The sequence below is a fragment of the Anabrus simplex genome, chromosome 6, assembly GCF_040414725.1.
Source record: "Anabrus simplex isolate iqAnaSimp1 chromosome 6, ASM4041472v1, whole genome shotgun sequence".
Taxonomy (NCBI): Eukaryota; Metazoa; Arthropoda; class Insecta; order Orthoptera; family Tettigoniidae; genus Anabrus; species Anabrus simplex.
Genome location: NC_090270.1, coordinates 299,195,124 through 299,216,287, shown reverse-complemented (window position 1 = coordinate 299,216,287; position 21,164 = coordinate 299,195,124). Strand labels below are relative to the sequence as shown.

The 21,164-nt window shown below is 38.5% G+C and overlaps 2 protein-coding genes across 2 annotated transcripts in view; both read right to left on the bottom strand.

Moving 5' to 3' along the window:
* The window catches only part of Dhc93AB (Dynein heavy chain at 93AB), a 780,004-nt gene that overhangs the window by 486,567 nt on the left and 272,273 nt on the right, over window positions 1-21,164 (bottom strand). The gene's annotated exons all lie outside the window — the stretch shown is intronic.
* Window positions 5,544-8,841, bottom strand: LOC137501190 (myb/SANT-like DNA-binding domain-containing protein 3). Its single transcript, XM_068228052.1, has 3 exons — window positions 8,321-8,841; window positions 6,291-6,426; window positions 5,544-6,157 (listed from the first exon to the last, which is right to left on the bottom strand). Exons 1-3 carry the CDS (start codon window positions 8,573-8,575, stop codon window positions 5,544-5,546), a joined length of 1,005 nt encoding a protein of 334 aa, XP_068084153.1. The 5' UTR covers window positions 8,576-8,841.

Genomic DNA, 21,164 nt, shown 5'->3' with positions numbered 1-21,164 from the left:
TTTCGTGGAGGCTACGTGAATCAATAAACAGCCAGTCATAAGTAGCCGATCGCTCTGATAGAGCGCTTTAGACTCTAGTTCCGGTTACCAGCGTAGTCGATCTGTTGTTTACTATAACCACCGCCGTCTCGATCCTCCTATACTGCCTGTTCTATGCCACTAGTTTAACACAGGAAGGCGCGACTACCAATATTTCTCCAAGTCGCCGTAAGAGTGCAGCAGTAGACGCACAATCTTCGCTATCAGTGTGGGTGTAGTACTGTGTTATTGGTGCATGAATGTGTGTGAAAACCTGAGTTATTTCGTAAAATATGTAAACGTGTCTGGTCACTTCCGTTCGTGCAAGAGATATTTTGTATAGAACTGTTAAATGAATTAATCAGGTTATGCTTATAGACATTTCAAAAGTGATTTTAAGGTGTTGGTACTTGTTTCTTTCCGTTTGTGCAAGGTATGTTTTTCGCAGAACTAAAACTTCAGATTCTTTCCCCGAAATATTCAATTGTTGTGTACCATTTTGCCAATCTCGGCAAGGTGGTTCGCAGCCAGAAAAGATAAGACTCAATGAAATACCGTCTAGAAGGGAATTAAGAGAAAAGCGGCTTTCGGCTTTATCCAGGCAAGGACCTAATAAAGGAAGTAATTGGATATCTTCAGATTACGCTCGTATCTGTGCCTTTACACCTTATTTCAGAAGGTGATGGAGCCTCCGCGGCTCAGGCGGCAGCGCGCCGGCCTCTCACAGGTGGGTTCTGTGGTTCAAACCCGATCACTCCATGTGAGATTTGTGCTGGACAAAGCGGAGGCGGGGCAGGTTTTTCTCCGGATACTCCGGTTTTTCCTGTCATATTAATTCCAGGAACACTCTCGAATATCATTTCATTTCATCTGTCATTCATTAATCATTTTCCCGGAGGAGTGCGACAGGATTCGGTAGCCGGCACAATTCCTATCCTCGCTGCTAGATGGGGGCTTCATTCATTCCATTCCTGACCCGGTCGAATGACAGAAGAGGTTGCGGATTTTTTTCATAAAGTGATTAAAGCCGTGGAGGATAGTGGATTCCTTGTGATAAGAACTGTGACGGACAATCACAAAACAAACGTATTCATGTTTAGACATTTTGGGCAACCTCAGATATCCAAACGATAATATTCCAATCAAACTAAAAACAGGAAATCGAATCCTAATTTGCCGGTACTAGGTTCATGTTGTTGAAGAGAGGATGGATTGTGACATTTGTGTCAGCAACATCTCACTACCTAGAGCTTCTACACCGCTAAATGGAACTGATTATGCATCAGGACAGAGGAGGAATTCGATACCCGAAACTTTATTTTGTTGCTCTGGTGAAGCATCTGCAGGAGTTCGTTTAAGCTGCTGTGCCCTATTGTCGAAGTCCTTCAAACGTACGAGCGTAATACGAGGACTTGCAACGTCTTCCCTTTCAGAATACCGGGTGAGTTGGCCGTGCGGTTAGGAGCGCGCAGCTGTGGGTTTTCATCTTGGAGATAGTGCGTTCGAACCCCACTGTCAGCAGCCCTGGTGATGGTTTTCCGTGGTACCCCATTTTTACACCAGGCAAATGCTCGGGCTGTACCTTAATTAAGGCCACGGCCGCTTCCTTCCAATTCCTAGGCCTTTTCTATCCCATCATCAACGTCATACCTGTCCGTGTCGATGCGACGTAAAACAAATAGCAAAAAAAAAAAAAAAAAACTTTCAGAATGTGTTTTGTTACAGTGTGAAGTCAAATAACATCAGCAAACTGTTAGTGATATTATCCTAACCAAGTTCGTAAGACCTCTGTTATTTGATATTACGTTGGCAAGAACACAAAAAAGTTCGGTACCACGCCAAGCCTTCGTCCAGGCAAATCTTTAAATTGTGCATGAAGAGGCCAACTGCGACTTCATACATGTAATATTGCCGATATTTAATATTATTGATGTAATTTACGAGCTTCAGTGAACATATGGCCATACTGCATATTGTTTTGTAGGCTGTCGTCATTAGAATAAGTTTAGAACATTGTGCGTCTATGTCTGCCATCTAGCGGAGAAATGTTGTCGCAGCGTAGTCGCAAAAAGGCTCGCATAGAGCAGGCAATATAGGAGAATCGAGACGGCGGTGACTATAACCATCGCCCTCTACTATGACTGCACTAATACGCCTTCCCAATACAGCAATATGAGCGATATGGGCCTAGTTCCCATTTCTACCACCGAGCGCTGCTTCGCTGGCATTGAAACGCGATTGTTCATTACAGCACACGTCAAGTGTTTACTATATTTCTGCTCAAATATATAGCCAATCACTCAAAAAACATATTTGAATCATACCTTACACCTTAATAAAGAAATTCAGTGAAGAACGTACCCCTCCGCAGCGGAAAAACTGTACAAAATAAATTAACGGCAGGTAGTAAATACTGTAGAAAATTATATTCACACAATTTTCTATTTAAGTGTTTCGCGTTCTCGCGTTCAAATCTTCCAAAGATCTCTGTTATTTATGTGGCTATGTTATTTAAGAATACAGGAATACCACACTCGCAAATAACTTCACTCAGTAACAATGAATGTTCGATTTCAGGACGACTGAAGTGAGGAAACTCACGTAACACAGGCTCTAAATAGTCACTCATAGACAGGATTTTTTATGCTTTAAATACAAATCATGAATAATTTTCAAAATCCACAGTGACAAATTAGATGGGTTCTGCAGCCTGTAGTATCTCCTTTATAAGTCAAGACCATTAGCACTGTTGAACACCTTGGTCTTGTCAAAAAAAATCAAGGATCTTGTCCGGCTGCAATGTTGCTACATTCGTGCTACTGATACGTATGTCGAATCAATTTTTTTATCGATAACTTGTATTTGACAGTGGTGCCTGCATTAAAAAATCGTGCATATCTGTACACGAATGGTCTTTTTTTTTAATATTCTAGGGCTGTTATCACTTCAGTCGCCAAAATATCTTTCGCGCGCAGCACATTCATTTTCTTAAACTCAGGCGGCTCAATGTTTTTGCATATAAGAAGAATGAACCGGTTTCACCGTTTCATTTGATTGCTTCTCATTTAGTTTCTTGATAAAATCATTTTTTTTTTAGTAAGGAATTTCTTACTTTTCAGAATGTGCCATATGTCGAAAGCAAGAAGAGGTATTTCACTATCAACAGGTCAACAGATCTTCGGTTTAATTTGTTTTGAAGAAGACATTCTTCTTATTCTGCTAACATTAGTCTTACGATTGTCACTCACAATGCGCAACACGAAAAAACCGCAAGCTTCGAATTCCTTTATTGTTTTGAGTGTTGAAGTGTGTAGCTCTGTGCCTAAAAGCCTCTTAAAAAAGAAAATGATGCTGCAACCTTTATTTTGTAGTCACAGCAGAAATTATAAAACAGAAAAGGTTATTGACTGGGGTAATTCGATTTCTACTTTCGCTTGCATGACAGTCATCTTGAGTACCTAGTTTTTAGTCGCTTAACATGGAATGAAGCGTCTTACTGTTGAAAGAAGGTGTCGAGTTTCGTTCCGGTTACCAGCGTAGTCGATCTGTTGTTTACTATAACCATCGCCCTCTACTATGACTGCGCTAATACGCCTTCCCAATACAGCAATATGAGCGATATGGGCCTAGTTCCCATTTCTACCACCGAGCGCAGCTTCGCTGGCATTGAAACGCGATTGTTCATTACAGCACACGTCAAGTGTTTACTATATTTCTGCTCAAATATATAGCCAATCACTCAAAAAACATATTTGAATCGTACCTTACACCTTAATAAAGAAATTCAGTGAAGAACGTACCCCTCCGCAGCGGAAAAACTGTACAAAATAAATTAACGGCAGGTAGTGAATACTGTAGAAAATTATATTCACACAATTTTCTATTTAAGTGTTTCGCGTTCTCGCGTTCAAATCTTTCAAAGATCTCTGTTATTTATGTGGCTATGTTATTTAAGAATACAGGAATACCACACTCGCAAATAACTTCACTCAGTAACAATGAATGTTCGATTTCAGGACGACTGAAGTGAGGAAACTCACGTAACACAGGCACTAAATAGTCACTCATAGACAAGATTTTTTATACTTTAAATACAAATCATGAATAATTTTCAAAATCCACAGTGACAAATTAGATGGGTTCTGCAGCCTATTTTATGCCCGGTTTCTGGAACGTGAGATATCGAACCTATAGCGGTATCGAATGGATAACTCGTGTTTTGGCGTTGCACGAACGTCAGCTACATCTATCGATTCGATAAATCTCCTGCTAACTTAGAGGGCCCTGAGCGTGAGATATCTATTTGTTAACTTGGTTGGCAGTTGCGCAGTACTTCAATATCGGCGAAGGTATCGGCAGCTAATATTGTGTTAACGTTTTACATGGCTTTCTCATCTTCTTCCGACGAAGAAATTATAGAAGCTGTCAACATTTTAGAACGACCACGATTATATCATCGTCGGCCTAATGTTATGACGATATACAGTGAAAGCGAATTCAAAGACAGATTCAGATTACAGAAGGATACTGTCATGCATTTGGTTGAGGTTATAGGCAATAATTTGCGTCCTGTGTCAAACAGAAGTTTTTCAATTTCCCCTCTTGAACAAATATTAATAACAATACGTTTTTATGCTACTGGTTCTTATCAGATTCTTGTCGGTGATTGCATTCGTGTCCATAAAAGCACAGTTTGTAGAGTAATTAAGAAGGTAACTCACGAGATTGCCAGTTTGAGGCCTAATTACGTACGAATGCCAGAATCAAGGAACGAACTGTTAAGGGTAAAGGAAGGCTTCTTTTCTATGAGTGGATTCCCTAATGTATTAGGCTGTGTTGATGGAAGTCACATTCCAGTTCAATCACCGAGCAAAGATATGGGTGAACTTTATAGAAACAGAAAGGGATTCTTTTCCATTAATGTCCAAGTTGTCTGTGACCATTTATTGAAGATTAGGGATATTGTCGCACGATTTCCTGGGTCTGTTCATGACAGTACAGTCTTCAACAGTTCCCATATCAGGGCTAGGTTTGAAGCTCAGGAGTTTGATGGCACTTTACTTGGTGACAGTGCTTACCCATGTCGTCCATATCTCATGACCCCATTTCTCAATCCTAATACTGAAGGTGAAGTGAGATATAATCATGCTCATATTAGAACAAGAGTATCAGTGGAACATACATTTGGTGTCTGGAAAAGGAGATTTCCTTGTTTATCTTTAGGCCTGAGGATTAAATTGGAAACAGCACTTGCTGTAATTGTGGCTACTGCTGTTTTACATAACCTAGCAATAGATGAACATGGACAAGAGTTTGACATTGAAGCTATTCCTGAAGAAAATAACATTGACCCACCTCTGCCAGACAATGGGTCCGGAAATGCTGTGAGAAGAACACTGGTTACCACCTTCTTCAGGTAAGAATGAAATATGATTTAATAAATGAAATTGTACAACACTACATTTTAATGAACAATATAACACACAATAGTAGAAAAAAAAATATTTTACGTTGTTTCCCTGCTTCTAAATATCAATGTTGCACTTTAATTGATCATACTGTGCTTGCTTTATCATAAGTTCTAAGGTTTTAAGTACATTTTCTATCTGAATATTCTCTAACTGGTTTAATTTCACTTGTCGTTCCAATCTTGCACTCTCCAGTTCTATTTCAAGTTTATTTTCAATTAGTTTATGGCATCTTTTCATATGGTCCAACACTAAAATACTGGTTTCCTCCTCCCTTGCCTTTACTGCCTCCTCAGTAGTCATTATTTTCAATTTTTTTTCATGAATTTCATGGTCATATTTGTCTTTAATATTTTTTCTTTTTATTACTCTGTCTGCCATGCACTCTGCTGCCCTCTTCCTTCTTATAACATTACCATTACCATTACATTGGTCACTGTTTATTGCAGCTGATCGACTGCATGTGGGCGTTGGGGTGACCACTTCTGGTGCCCTATGGACATCAGGGACTGCCTGGGTGACAACTTCTGGTACCTTATGGACTATAGGGGCTGTTTGGGGGACGACTCCTGGTGACTTTTGAATCTCAACTTCAAGGGCTGTTTGGGTGACCACTTCTGGTGCCTTTTGCAGATGATCATCTGATGGATTAATCACATCTAGTACAACATCTGAAAAATATAATAGTATTTATTAATATAAAATAAAAAGGTCATAGTTAAGTTATAGTACTCATTCTAACAAAATAAATTAATAAATTATATGACAGAAAGGAAGATAACAGATGAAGATTAAATTAGATACCTCCAAGATATTCAGCACATGAATCGTAACAATTCCGCAGAGGCTCAAGCTGAGGTTTCACCATTGCAATGAATCTCTCATCTATATTGTCTGTTTTTGGAGTAAATGTTCCACCTCCTGTTTTGTAATGCTCCACCTGAAATAATAAATACATGCATGTTTACGAATAATCATAAAGCAATAAATCTCATTGAATCCTAAAGTAATTCACATAATAGCTAAGCAAACCAGCAAACCTCCTATCCAACAGACAGACCACTGAGGATAAAAATGGAAGAGAGGTATTATTTTATTCTAGCCTTGCATATAGACTAACCTATTCCTAATTATGTAATATTTACAGTTGTTATCCACATGTTGCATTATTATTTCATTACTGGTATATTAACAATAATTAATATTAAAGATTCATAACTGATAATTATTGTAGTATTCAATTACTAGCTGCCATGAAACGTTTTCATACCTTCCTGTGTCATAAACATATAGGCCTACTCAGTACCTTGTATGTATCTTAAGAATAGTTGCCTAAATTTGGACAAAACAAGTTCTAGCTCTTATTCAAATGAAACCACTGCACTTGCATTTCATTTTCTTATTGTCATGTTACTGTTTTTAATAATATCAGTTTGACTGCATGATAAGATTAGTAGATCTTTTATTATTATTATTATTATTATTATTATTATTATTTCCTCCAGGGAACAGAAGTAAGATTTTAATCACATAGAAATTAACTTATTGTTTTCTTTAGTTAGTGCAAAGAAAGCTATTTTAGAATTTGAGAAAATAGTCTGTGTACCTTTCAAAGTGGTGGTGGTGATTACTGTTTTAAGAGGAAGCATTTATCTTTCAAAGACAAAGAACAAGCTTGGAAACAACCAGCTGATAGTTTCAATGAAATATGTGACTCCCAAGAAACATAAAACATCTGGGCCTCTTTAATTAAAAATCTTGCTGAGAGCTGTTGTTTATGTTACCTTCTTATCTGTGTCAACACACTTCACACCCTTCAGGAATATTAAGTGGCCTTGGTTAGCTCCCTACATTCAGCTGAAATTCTCAAGTGGACTGCTAAACCTCATGTCATGAGTTAAGAGAGGGATTTGGAGGTATTAACAGGTAAGTACGAAAACAGATGCTTCTTTTATGTTAACTTTAATTTTTTCCTTCATTGGTTCACCAACAAATCATAAAAATACTGGTGGATAGGATAGTTTGCTTGATATCATTTTCTGCCATATTTGGGAGATTGTTAATTCCCTGAGGAAAATTGTGCAGTGTGTTAGTGACTTCAAACTGGTCATCAGTAACAGGAGATATGCTTTCTTAACCTAACTTGTACATTGAATCATTAGCCTATCTTCATCAATATCAGTCTATCATCAATAATTTCAATTAATTATTTCATTTTCTAATGCCAATAGGCCTACTGTTTTTCAGCTGTATTAAAAAGTGTAGTGTTTGAGTAAATAGTTCAGCAGCTTGTTATTCAAATCTATGGTAACCTTTTTACTAGGAAATTCCCAGATACATTAATACAAACTGGGGGAAAATGGGTTTAGTTTAAACTCAGAATTAAGTAGTTTTGGGAGGATGGTTGTCCAGCTGTACTTCCTCTTATTAAAACAATAATCACCAACCAGAAATGCTAAACTGCAGCAGTTTCAAATAAATGCACGTTTAAACTCATTTGGAGGAAATGGCCCTAAGCCTAGGAATTTCTTTCTTTCTTCATCTTCCTGTTTTGCTATTTGTTTTACATCACAGTGCCAGATAATTCTTATGCCAATGATGGGATAAAAAAACTACGACTGGTAAGGAAGCAACTGATGTGAAAATGGGAAACCATCATCAGTGCTGCTGACAGCTGGGTTCAAACCCACTATCTCCCGAATGCAAGCTGGCAGCTACGTGACAAACCGCGTAGCGAACTCACTTGTAGGCATTTCTATTGTAAGGTTTATATGGATAGCCTAACCTACAATATAGTAGGAATAGATAGAAATATTTTTATTGAAAAATCTTACCTTATCATCTGCAATATGCTGCCGAGCCTTCCTCTTCAATGTGTCGTACAAATAGTGCAGCTGTTTCGGGAGCCTGGGTCCTGATTGACAATTAGCATTGTACAATTTGGTTATCTCCTCCCAAGCTGTATTCTTTTCTTTCACACTCGTTGCATCAGTCCTTTTGTTCCCTATAACACTTATGAACTGCTCTACAATATCTAACAATATATTTTTGTCTTGTTCAGTGAAGTTTTTTGCCCTTTTGCTATCCATGATGTTACCCTCTGCAGAATTTAGCAATATTATTCAGCGAAATGTACCGTATCTGTATTTGTGATGATGACTGGGACAGCTGGATAATAGCCAAGACTGTGAATCACTGCCTATTGGATTCTGCTCATATTATGCATAAAAACAAGGTAGTACTAGCGGAGGCATCTAGTGAGTAGTTACGAAACTTGATCAACGAGCCAATAGTTGACAGTTCGATAAGTTAGCTGCTATTACGCTGTGCAACGCAGCGAAGATTTATCGATTCGACAGCTGTAACAAATCAATAGCTGTCGGATAGATATCTCACCATTCCAGAAACCGGGCATTAATCTCCTTTATAAGTCAAGACCATTAGCACTGTTGAACACCTTGGTCTTGTCAAAAAAATCAAGGATCTTGTCCGGCTGCAATGTTGCTACATTTGTGCTACTGATACGTATGTCGAATCAATTTTTTTATCGATAACTTGTATTTGACAGTGGTGCCTGCATTAAAAAATCGTGCATATCTGTACACGAATAGTCTTTTTTTTTTAAATATTCTAGGGCTGTTATCTCTTCAGTCGCCAAAATATCTTACGCGCGCAGCAGAATCATTTTCTTAAACTTAGGCGGCTCAATGTTTTTGCATATAAGAAGAATGAACCGGTTTCACCGTTTCATTTGATTGCTTCTCATATAGTTTCTTGAAAAAATCATTTTTTTTAGTAAGGAATTTCTTACTTTTCAGAATGTGCTATATGTCGAAAGCAAGAAGAGGTATTTCACTATCAACAGGTCAACAGATCTTCGGTTTAATTTGCTAACATTAGTCTTACGATTGTCACTCACAATGCGCAACACGAAAAAACCGCAAGCTTCGAATTCCTTTATTGTTTTGAGTGTTGAAGTATGTAGCTCTGTACCTAAAAGCCTCTTAAACAAGAAAATGATGCTGCAACCTTTATTTTGTAGTTACAGCAGAAATTATAAAACAGAAAAGGTTATTGACTGGGGTAATTCGATTTCTACTTTCGCTTGCATGACAGTCATCTTGAGTACCTAGTTTTTATTCGCTTAACATGGAATGAAGCGTCTTACTGTTGAAAGAAGGTGTCGAGTTTCTTGACATATAACATCTGTTGTTCGATGAACTACCAACAATCACAATCTCTCTTCTTCATTTAGGCACTGACTTTCTGCTAAGAGGCGCTTCTTTACTAAGAGTGTTATTCCATTCTCGCAGTTTATATCTCCTACGTAGCGTGAAAGTGTGGATTTTGTTCGGTGTGGCATACATATCGTTTCGATGATCTTGAATTGAAATTCTTCGGGAAATTCTGTTTTGAAGTAACATTTAGCCATTTATGACGTTGTTACTCGTTGAAAGTAAATTCATGAAACGAAATCCCACATGCCGATCTGCTTTTCATCTTACATTGAGGCACACAGTAGTAAACAATATTATGTACATAAACATTAAAACGGTTCACGACCAACGAAACAGGCTAAATAAGGTAAACACAGGCTCAAAATACTCCAGCACTATTAGCAATGATCACTGAGCGTGCCTCGTTAAGCAGAGTAATGCCAACTTCTCAGCGCTCCAAGCGCCTGAACTGGTAATTACGTCGTGTTCGCTCGTTTACATGTGTGACTGGGCGAATGAGAAGGCGTATTAGCGCAGTCATAGTAGAGGGCGATGCTATAACCACGGCCGACTGGATACCTCGCTGCGCTCCTTATACCGGCCTTGACAATCGCTTGTGAAGCCCAGTATGAAGCTGTAATTGGAAAGTTTCACCATAATGCCGCTGGAGCGCTGGCCTACTACCCACTGACAGGAAGCTGTATATAGCAAATTGTCGCATTTCCAGTTTTATTTTTTGGTTTTTCTGTCGTAAATGTTGGCAATGTGTTCGCAATGAGGTACTTGTTGGCTTGATAATGAGATCTGATAGTTATGCGCTAGTGAGTTGATTTTTTATTGTGTAGTGTGGTGATTATATTTTTTAAATTGTGTTTACAAATCTTGGAATTTAAGACATTCTTGTGCACCTTTTCGTACTTCGAGCACAAATTTTATGGAAACAAGAACAAAGTGATTTCTCGCTGTAACTTCGTCCTGAACAAGGATTTTAATTTATGTGCTAATTCGTTTTTTAATGGTGTGTTGATTTGCTTTTCTTTAACTGTGTTAAGAAATATTCGAATACATATTGCTGTGTGCCTTTTTTTGTATTCCGAACAGGAAAAAAAAGCAAAGGGACACTATCATTTCACGAATTCTCTGTAGACCACGACAAAACTACGGAGTGGCTAAAAGCAGGTAACACTCTCGTCTTATTTTTCCGTTTCTATGTCGGGTATTTACCTTCGTACTTTCTTTTTTCTTACTCTGCTTACCCCTCCAACGTTGGCTTTTCTCTCGGACTCAGTAAGGGATCCCACCTCTACCACCTCAAGGGTAGTATCCTGGAGCGTGAGACTGCGGGTCGGGGGATACAACTGGGAAGGATGACCAGTACAACGCCCAGGCGGCCGCAACTTCTATGCTGAACAGGGGCCTTGTGTTGGGATGGGAAGATTGGAAGGCATAGCCAAGGAAGAGGGAAGGAAGCAGCCTTGGCCTTAAGTTAGTTACCATCCAGGCATTTGCTTGGAGGAGAAGTGAGAAGCTATGGAAAACGACTTCGAGGATGTCTGAGGTGGAAATCGATACCCCCCTCTACACAATTGACCTCCCAAGGCTGAGTGGACCCCGTTCCAGCCTTCGTACCACTTTTGAAATTTCGTGGCAGGGCCAGGAATCGAACCCGGGCCTCCGTGAGTGGCCGCTAATCACGCTAATCAGGTATTTTTACCCATGAATTTTCTTTCATAGAATAATCCTTTAGGCGGTGTCGCATTTGCCATATGACAGCAACACAACACATTTTTGTTCAAGATAATCTGAACTTTAACATTTAAACATTGACAAGTAAGAATCACTACTGCTATGACGGTAAGGCCAACGTATGAAGTGTTGTTACCTGAGCAATGGAGCCGATGACCTAGATGTTAGACCCCTTTAGACAACAAGCATCATCATCATCATCATCGAGCAGAGAACAGTTTACAATCTATTTACTCAAAATACTTTTCTCTCACTGAATTTTTATTTAAAAATCTTCTTCTTCTTTCGCTATTTGTTTTACGTCGCACCGACACAGATAGGTCTTATGGCGCCGGTGGAATAGGAAAGGGATAGCAGGGGGAAGGAATCGGCCGTGGCCTTAATTGAGGTACAGCCTGATGTGAAAATGGGAAACCACGGAAAACCATCTCCAGAGCTGCCGACAGTGGGGTTCGAACCCAATATCTCCCGGATGCAAACTCACAGCTGCACGCCGCGCGGCCAACTTGTTCCACCCTACTGCATGTCAAGTAAAATTTATTTTCTGAATTTAGCATGGCTAGCTTGCCCGGTATTTAATATGAATGAAATGTAATCTGAAACTATATATATTGAAATTATCATTTAAACATGTTTGAGTCAAAATATTTATGTTCTGCATACAACGAATACGGAAAAAGTAAGACTCTTATGTTTTGTCCAGCCCCCTTTCTGAGAGCAGCGCTTGAAGAATTTTAAAACTCTAATTGAACAGTGACTCTTAATCTCAATATTAACATCAGAAGACAAAAGTATTGTGGTAAGTTCTGCTATGTATCTAAATGCCATGATAATAAAAACGATTACTATTATTCCTCACAATTAAGGAACGTCAGTTGGACTCCTCCATCCTCCGCAGTTTCATTTCACGACGTTGTTTTGGCACATATAAATGAAAGTAGCCTTTAGGATTAATAATTTTAACAATAGTAGTCAATGTAGCATACTATTTTATTCCCTAAATTAAAATACATCGGCAATGAAAGTCAATATCAGAACGTCAGCTGGACTAAGTCATCTCCCCGCAGTTTCATTTCAGGACATCATTTTGGCAAATATCAACGAAAATAACCTTTAGGATTAATCATTTTAACAGTATTAACCCATGTAACATTCTCCATAGCTCTAAATTACGATAAATCGGCAACCAAAGTCAATATATTTTCCATAAAGTAGTATGCGTTTCTACCGCAAATAGGTCGGCCGCCAGCGCCACGTGTCGAGCTGTGCAACTACTCCGATTACAGTGCGTGGACCCGATTGTCAAGGCCGGTAAGGAGCTAGCTAGAGCGACGCATCAAGTCGGCCGTGCTATAACCAACACACCACCGTCTCAATCTCTATAAACCGCCTGCTCCGTGGCGCGAGAATTGCGTTTTATCTGTTCGAGCATTGATCTGTTTTCATCTTATTGCCGTGTCCTAAATATGTAATGTGTTATTGTTCATCTTATGTGAGGTATGCGTGTTGCTACAAAGAATAATTGATTCTGGACTTATATTAGAGTATATACATTTCCGTTCGTGTTGTGTGTCATGGACAACGACATTAAAAATATAGACTGCTAATCTGATGGTCATCTTTGAAGCTACTTGAACCACTGGCAGCCATGACACTTGCAGGCAAAACATATGCTTATTTCCTCTGAATCGGCCATAGAAAGGATCTGCAAAAGTTATTGTGTGATGGGGCTATGAATTCAGTAGAATGAAGTCATGCGAGGTTTGACCAAGAGAGGTCCGGTAGAAATATTAAAGTGGTAAAGCTGGTAGGATACCGTATGTGGAAGGAATGCTACACTCAACCAGGGGTCAGGTGTTCTCAACTTCGGAATCTGGGGTTACCCAACACCTCCTAGATATAAGGCCTCACAACCGTTCTGGGAATAAACTGTGACGTCAGCATCGGCAGGCAAGCTTGAACCTTTTCAGTAATAACTAGACCTGGGATTTTAGGCTCTAAAAAAAATTAGTTTTAGGCGCCTAAAATAGGCTTTTAAAACAAGTAAATAGGCTTTTAAAAGAGAAAATAGGCACTTAAAATATGTTTTTAAAATGTGTGGATAGGCAGGAAATAGACTTTAAAATGTTACAATATACACTTAAAGTGTAACGTTATACTCTTTTACTTTAACAAACGTGGTATCCCTATTCTTAACCGAAATACCTGCAAAATTAGGACAGAATGAAGAAGACATTTATCAAAAACAATATAAAAAAAGTCATGTGTCAAAAAACTTATGGATTATATGATATATCATTATCAGTACTGATCTAAAACCTTAATACTAAAATCACTGTACACAATTACAGCACTGTAGGCATCCAATAACGGTGTAAACGCGAATGGAGTATGTGTTTAGTATTTGTGAGGAACATTCCTACAGTACTTTCATTCGTAGTTTGCTTTACAGTACATAACAATAATCTTCTCCAAATTTTCCACAGTAAGGCGGTATCTTTTGTCTGTTAAAATCATTTTGAAATCAGAAAAAGAGCGCTCCATACTCACAGATGTTAGAGGGGCATAGGGAAATTTACCTACATTTTTCAATTCAATTTCACTTGCTAAGTCTACCTTTTCCCCATCCATTACCTGATGTACCCGTTTCAGCACTGAATAACCTGGGTTCTTCTGCAGTACAATAGACCACTTGTCTCTTATTTTATCCCCTACCTTGCCCCTAGCACTTTGTCTGTTATTCTCAGCTTCCTCAATTAGAGAAAATTTCTGTTTGAGACTGTTTCCCTTTTCCTCCATTTTTGTAATGGTGACTGGAAGAAATGAAAAATTTGTCTGAATATACGCAATGTCTCTCTGAACACTGGAACGATCATTTAACAGCTCTTCGACAGACGACACACATGCAGAGTTGTCCGTTGAAGGCAATTTGCCTATCACAATCATGTTTTCCTCAAGATGTTCTGCATAATACAGGGCAGCTTCCATCCAGGAACCCCAACGGGTGATGATTGGCTGCGGTGGAAGGGGAATAGAGGGGAGTTTCTCTCGAAAGATGGCTATTCTTGATGGAGCCTTACAGAACACTTTCTTCATTGTTGAAATAAGAGTATTTACTGCAGGAAAGTCGGCCCTAACTGTTTCTGCGAGTCTATGTAAGGCATGGGACATGCAAGTAACATGAATTAAAGAAGGATAGAAAGTTTTCAGGAGAGGTGCAGTGGCAATCATGTAGGAAGCAGCGTCGGAGACAAGGAGAAGGACTGTAGAATCATCAACATTCCCAGGATACAATAATTGCAACCCCTTGTTGATGAAGTATGCAATGCTTTGACTATTGACTTTTTCAAGCTGTTTAGAGCAAAGGAGGTGAGCGGTAGATGCCTGATTGGGTTCCAGTTTTCCTACTATAAGGTTAGCAATGTACGTGCCCTCAGAGTCGGTGGTTTCGTCCACACATAACGATATGCAAGACTCCTGAATATCCTCCCTGATTGACAAAATGACCCCATTGTAACAAATATCTAAGTAGCTTTCTTTAATGTAGATGCTGATGGGATGTGCTGCTTGGTGTATTTCTGTAAAAAAATCTCAGAAAACAGGATTATGCACAGCATTCCAGAGGATATTTGCTGCAAATAGGGCTCTACACATATCAGCATAGAAACCATTATGGGTTGTAGGAGATATAGTTTGTGTGAGCAGAGTCTGTCTAATGTTACTTTTCATGGCTGCTTTCGCTTTGTGACTGGCAGTATCTGCATGCTGCTGAAGGTGGCATTTTTTCTCATGTGAAATCTAAAACACGATAAAGTGATGTCAATCAGAAACTAAGATGATGAATAGAAAAGGTGAGCTGAAAATTACAGGCCAGTAAGTTTGACATGCATTGTATGTAAGCTTTGGGAAGGCATTCTTTCTGATTGTATTAGACATGTTTGTGAAATTAATAACTGGTTCGATAGAAGGCAATTCGGTTTTAGGAAAGGTTATTCCACAGAGGCTCAACTTGTAGGATTCCAGCAAGATATAGCAGATATCTTGGATTCTGGAGGTCAAATGGACTGTATTGCGATTGACATGTCTAAAGCATTTGATAGGGTGGATCATGGGAGACTGCTGGCAAAAATGAGTGCAATTGGACTAGACAAAAGAGTGACTGAATGGGTTGCTATATTTCTAGAAAATAGATCTCAGAGAGTTAGAGTAGGTGAAGCTTTGTCTGACCCTGTAATAGTTGAGAGGGGAGCTCCTCAAGGCAGTGTTATCGGACCTTTATGTTTTCTTATATATATAAATGATATGAGTAAAGGAGTGGAATCGGAGGTAAGGCTTTTTGCGGATGATGTTATTCTCTATAGAGTGATAAATAAGTTACAAGATTGTGAGCAACTGCAACGTGACCTCGAAAATATTGTGAGATGGACAGCAGGCAATGGTATGTTGATAAACGGGGCTAAAAATCAGGTTGTGAGTTTTACAAATAGGAAAAGTCCTCTCCGTTTTAATTACTGCGTTGATGGGGTGAAAGTTCCTTTTGGGGATCATTGTAAGTATCTAGGTGTTAATATAAGGAAAGATCTTCACTGGGGTAATCACATAAATGGGATTGTAAATAAAGGGTACCGATCTCTGCACATGGTTATGAGGGTGTTGAGGGGTTGTAGTAAGGATGTAAAGGAGAGTGCATATAAGTCTCTGGTAAGACCCCAACTAGAGTATGGTTCCAGTGTATGGGACCCTCACCAGGATTACCTGAATCAAGAACTGGAAAAAATCCAAAGAAAAGCAGCTCGATTTGTTCTGGGTGATTTCCGACAAAAGAGTAGCGTTACTAAAATGTTGCAATGTTTGGGTTGGGAAGAATTGAGAGAAAGAAGAAGAGATCCTCGACTAAGTGGTATGTTCCGAGCTGTCAGCGGAGAGATGGCGTGGAATGACATTAGTAGACGAATAGGTTTGAATGGCGTCTATAAAAGTAGGAAAGATCACAATATGAAGATAAAGTTGGAATTCAAGAGGACAAACTGGGGCAAATATTCATTTATAGGAAGGGGAGTTAGGGATTGGAATAACTTACCAAGGGAGATGTTCAATAAATTTCCAATTTCTTTGAAATCATTTCGGAAAAGGCTAGGAAAGCAACAGATAGGGAATCTGCCACCTGGGCGACTGCTCTAAATGCAGATCAGTATTGATTGATTGATTGATTGATTGAAGAACGACATCTCTGCGAAAAACCCACCCTCTGCTGTTCTGCTCATTCCAGGGATGTCCATTGGGTGATTGTAAAAATTACAGAAGTTGAATTTTATTTTAAATATAGAAAATAGGCATTTTAGGCACTAAAATAGTAAAATAGGCTCTAAAGGTCCAAATAGGCATTTTAGGGCACTATAAAACTCTTTTAATGTAAGGGATTTATCATGAAACGTCAACATATTTGACAAAAATCATGTTATTTCGTAAGGAACGAAATAGGCATTTGCCTTAAAATCCCAGGTCTAGTAATAACACAGCAATGAGTTTGGCAATGTAACGCTGAAATTAGAAGAGTTTTAATTCGTTTAATGGTGCCATTTGCTAATACCGTTGTACATAATGGTACTGATGTGTTGCGTACTCAACTGTAAGGAGAAATGCGACAGTGATAACGAAGTGCATGCATTAAGTTTCCGAAAGACGAGGTTATGCGGCAGATTTGTTTACGTGCAATTCCAAGACAAGACTACAGATTTACTAATAACTCAGTGGTGAGTAACTATTATTATTACATTCTCACACATGGGCGCCCGCAGGATCTTTTCCAGGGGGGGGGGGCACATTAACAATTTTCTTGAATATAAAAACCAATATAACATCAGCAACATTAAATTCTTTACAGAAACTTCCAGTTATAACATATGCTAGATGACTGTCAGTAATTTCAGTTTATGAAATAATCTGGTATGATATTAAACAATTGAACATCAACATCTTTAGAATTCCAGGGGGGGCAAGTGCCCCCCCTTGCCCCCCTTTGCGGGCGCCCATGTTCTCACACATTCATAATGAGCATAGGCCTATGACGTATTTAACTACACGCAACAGCTGGTGATATGTACAGTAGGCATATTTACTCTTCAATGATATAAGGTTATGTTAGCTCACAATCATGGAATACATTATTTCAACGGTATAATTTTATTATTATTATTATTATTATTATTATTATTATTATTATTATTATACGCATTAAAACATACCACCTACAAGAGCTGCTAGTGTAGGCCGATTCACTCCGTAAATGCATGGATTTCGCTCACGGTGATACATTATTTTAAGGTATGCCACAGACATTTCAAAGTCGGTGATATTTTATGGGAAATAACTGGTACTGATCGTCACGAAAACCTTTTAACTACTCCTCTTCCAAGACCATGACTGTCCATCATATTTATCGTCACATTCTGGCAGGTGAAGAGAAGAAGCAGGCAAAAAGGTAGAACAGAAAGATAAGCAATAAACAGAGCCGTGAAGATAGTACATATCTCATACATAGAATTTCAATCCACAATCTTACACAGCTGAAAAGTACAATAAACACGTAATTTTTCTGCACGTCGATACATCAAGGCAACCATACTACATAGCATATGTAATCATCTAATAGGACATGGCCTTTATTCTGGGTTTTATTAAACTATAAAATATTTCTAATGTATATGTGAACAAAATTACTAATACAAATGCGGTATATTCTTTAGTTACAAAACATCATAGCTGAATTACAAGGAATGAGTGTAACAATGTGTAGAAAGATTCAAGAAATAAGTTAATTCTAGTCCTAGTTGGCGAATTGAACACCGAGGATGATGTCCCCACATTTAATTTAATAGTCGCAGTTAAAGCATTTCTTTGTTCATAAAGGTGTATGTGTATGATTTTCTTGTTATTTGTTCAAACTTCTGCCTGATATCTCCTCATGTTTACAAATTTACGGCCGACCCCGTGGTGAAGGGATATAATGCCTACCTCCTACCCGGAGGCTCCGAGTTCGATTCCCGGCCAAGTCAGGGATTGTTACCTAGATCTGAGGCCTGGTTCGATGTCGACTCAGCCTACGTGATTACATTTGCGAGCTATCGTACGGTGAGATAGCGGCCCTGGTCTAGAAAGCCAAGAAAAACGGCCGAGAGGATTCGTCCTGCCGAACACAAAACACCTCGTAATCTGCAGGCCTTCGGGCTGAGCAGGGCCAAGGCCAAGCCCTTCAGGGCTGTTGCGCCGTGCGATTTTTACAAATTTATGAGACATAGTAGCAATTTAATGTTTCCACATGTCAGTACTTTTAAAAGAGTAGGCGCCGATCTGAACGGAAGTCCAATATTAGGACAGAAACTTACATACTTTCTGGAATACATTAAACATAAAGTTCAAGGTTTCGAACTGAATGACGAATTGGTGACATCGATGGTAGGTAAAATTCTCATTAAACCACACATGAACTTCAAGGGAGAAAACGTTGTAGGCTCATGTGCAAATACTGCCAGTGATGCTACGTCAGCTTAGTTGTTAGGCCTATGCTAATATTATGCGTGCTAGTTTTCTTTTAAGATCATGCAATGCCTATTTAAATTGAAATATATTTGTAACATCCTGTTGTGCTGTTAGCAATTCGGCCTAAGTAAGTTAACATTGCAAGATGCTGTCGTGTTTTACAACTGTTTGCTGTTTATCTTTAATGGCAGAGTCATTAAAATATGGTAATAACGACAGTATAATTCAGTATAGTTTAAAATTTAAACGCTATTTGTTAGTAAATAAATTATTCCATTGGCAAAAATTTTAAAATCATGTTTGTGTTTAATCATGTTCCGCGTTTCTCTGCATTGCATCGCCTCCGTAGCGTGACGTCACCACGCTGTTGTTGGGCCTTATTATCTAGGTGGTGTTGGGTTACCCCATTTAGTGCCCCCTTACGACAGGCAGAGGACGCCGTAGAGATATTCTGCACCGCAACCAACGGACGTATGTGCTGCATGTCGCACAACAGTTCTATGAAAGTAGCCATAAGTAGCAAAAAGCATAAAACATAACAAACCAGACAAAGAAGCAAAATTAAAATATTATACCAGAATGACACGGAAGGTATATCATGAAAAGGCAGTGGTATCTTTCTCTACGCGTGTGAATTCCTCAATGAACTGATATACGTATAACATGTCTTTCTGTAGTGAATGTCTTTGTCAGTGCATGAAGCCGAATTATCATTCTTCTACATACGTAATTCTCATTTTAACCAAGCAAATGCTCACCATATTCACTGCGCTTATTTCATTATAACATCAATGCAACATTAAGCGAAAATGTCGTGTTTATTCTTAAATATATCTTTAATTTGGAATGACGTATAATCTCATCAATTCATTGAACTGATAAGGGCTAACTGTCAAGACCACGAAGTGGCAGCCGCCATGACAGTTGCAGGCAAAAGTTAGTTCGCTGTGCTTCAACCAGAGGCGCATTAACGAGTATGTTTAGCAGTCTTTGGTCATGGATCAGCTGTTTGTAGTCGTAACAGTTTGGCACCACGGCCTGACCTCCGGTTAACTGTCAACAAGTCGAAACTCATTGAAACGGAACTATAATTTCAGTTTGTTTTTACGTTTATTCCTTCATTTGTCAAATATTTATTAAAATACCATCTACAGAAGGATACTTTTGTAATTGCCAATCAGAACAAACAGTAGCTCATTTAATTTCCCTACTGTCCACTACATGCTATCAAAAGAAATAATTTGTTAGTATACCTGCCAGTTTCTAATATATTTGTGAAGAGGTGTTGCACTTCAGCTTTTATCTGTCTCTTAGACAATGTTTTAAACTCTTTGTAACGGAACAAGTTGGGCGTGCGGTTGGGGGAGCGCAGCTGTAAGCTTGCATCCGGGAGATAGTGGGTTCGAACCGCACTGTCGGCAGCCCTGAATATGTTTTTCTGTGATTTCTCATTTTCACACCAGGCAAATGCTGGGGCTGTACCTTAATTAAGGCCTCGACCGCTTCCTTCCCACTCCTAACCCTTTTCTATCACATCGTCGCCAAAAGACCTATCTATGTCGGTGCGACTTAAAGCAAATAATAATAATAATAATAATAATAATAATAATAATAATAATAATAATAATAATAATAATAATAATAATAATAATAATAATAATAATAAACTCTTTGTAATATTCTAAAGCAGTATTTTGTTCAACGAATGTGTTAATAACTTCTAATATTGTATTGTTATAAACAATAGCTCTAGCATACTTTTAGTTAAAATAGGGCTACCTTCCTTGGAGGATAAATAACAGTAATACAATATTAATTCAAATAAACTGACAATTTCGGGTGCTCTTCAAAATACAAATTGTTCTGCGTGTAATAGTTTTGTTTACTTTTTATTGTCTGTTTGTGCCATTGTAAAATTGTGTTTAAAGCAATTAAAATGATTAAACCTTCGTTTCAATTTAACTATGTACCTATATAAATATATTTTATGATATAAAAACTAATCTTATAAATCGTTTAAATATAAAGCATGCAAAATGCAGGAACTTGTTTCTCAATAAACAAAAAATCCGAGGGGACATAATATAAAACAGTCAACGCCTAACCTGAGACCAAGTGCAATCTTTCTCATTTCATAACAGACAATTCCCAACCATAACATGAATTCCTACACAAA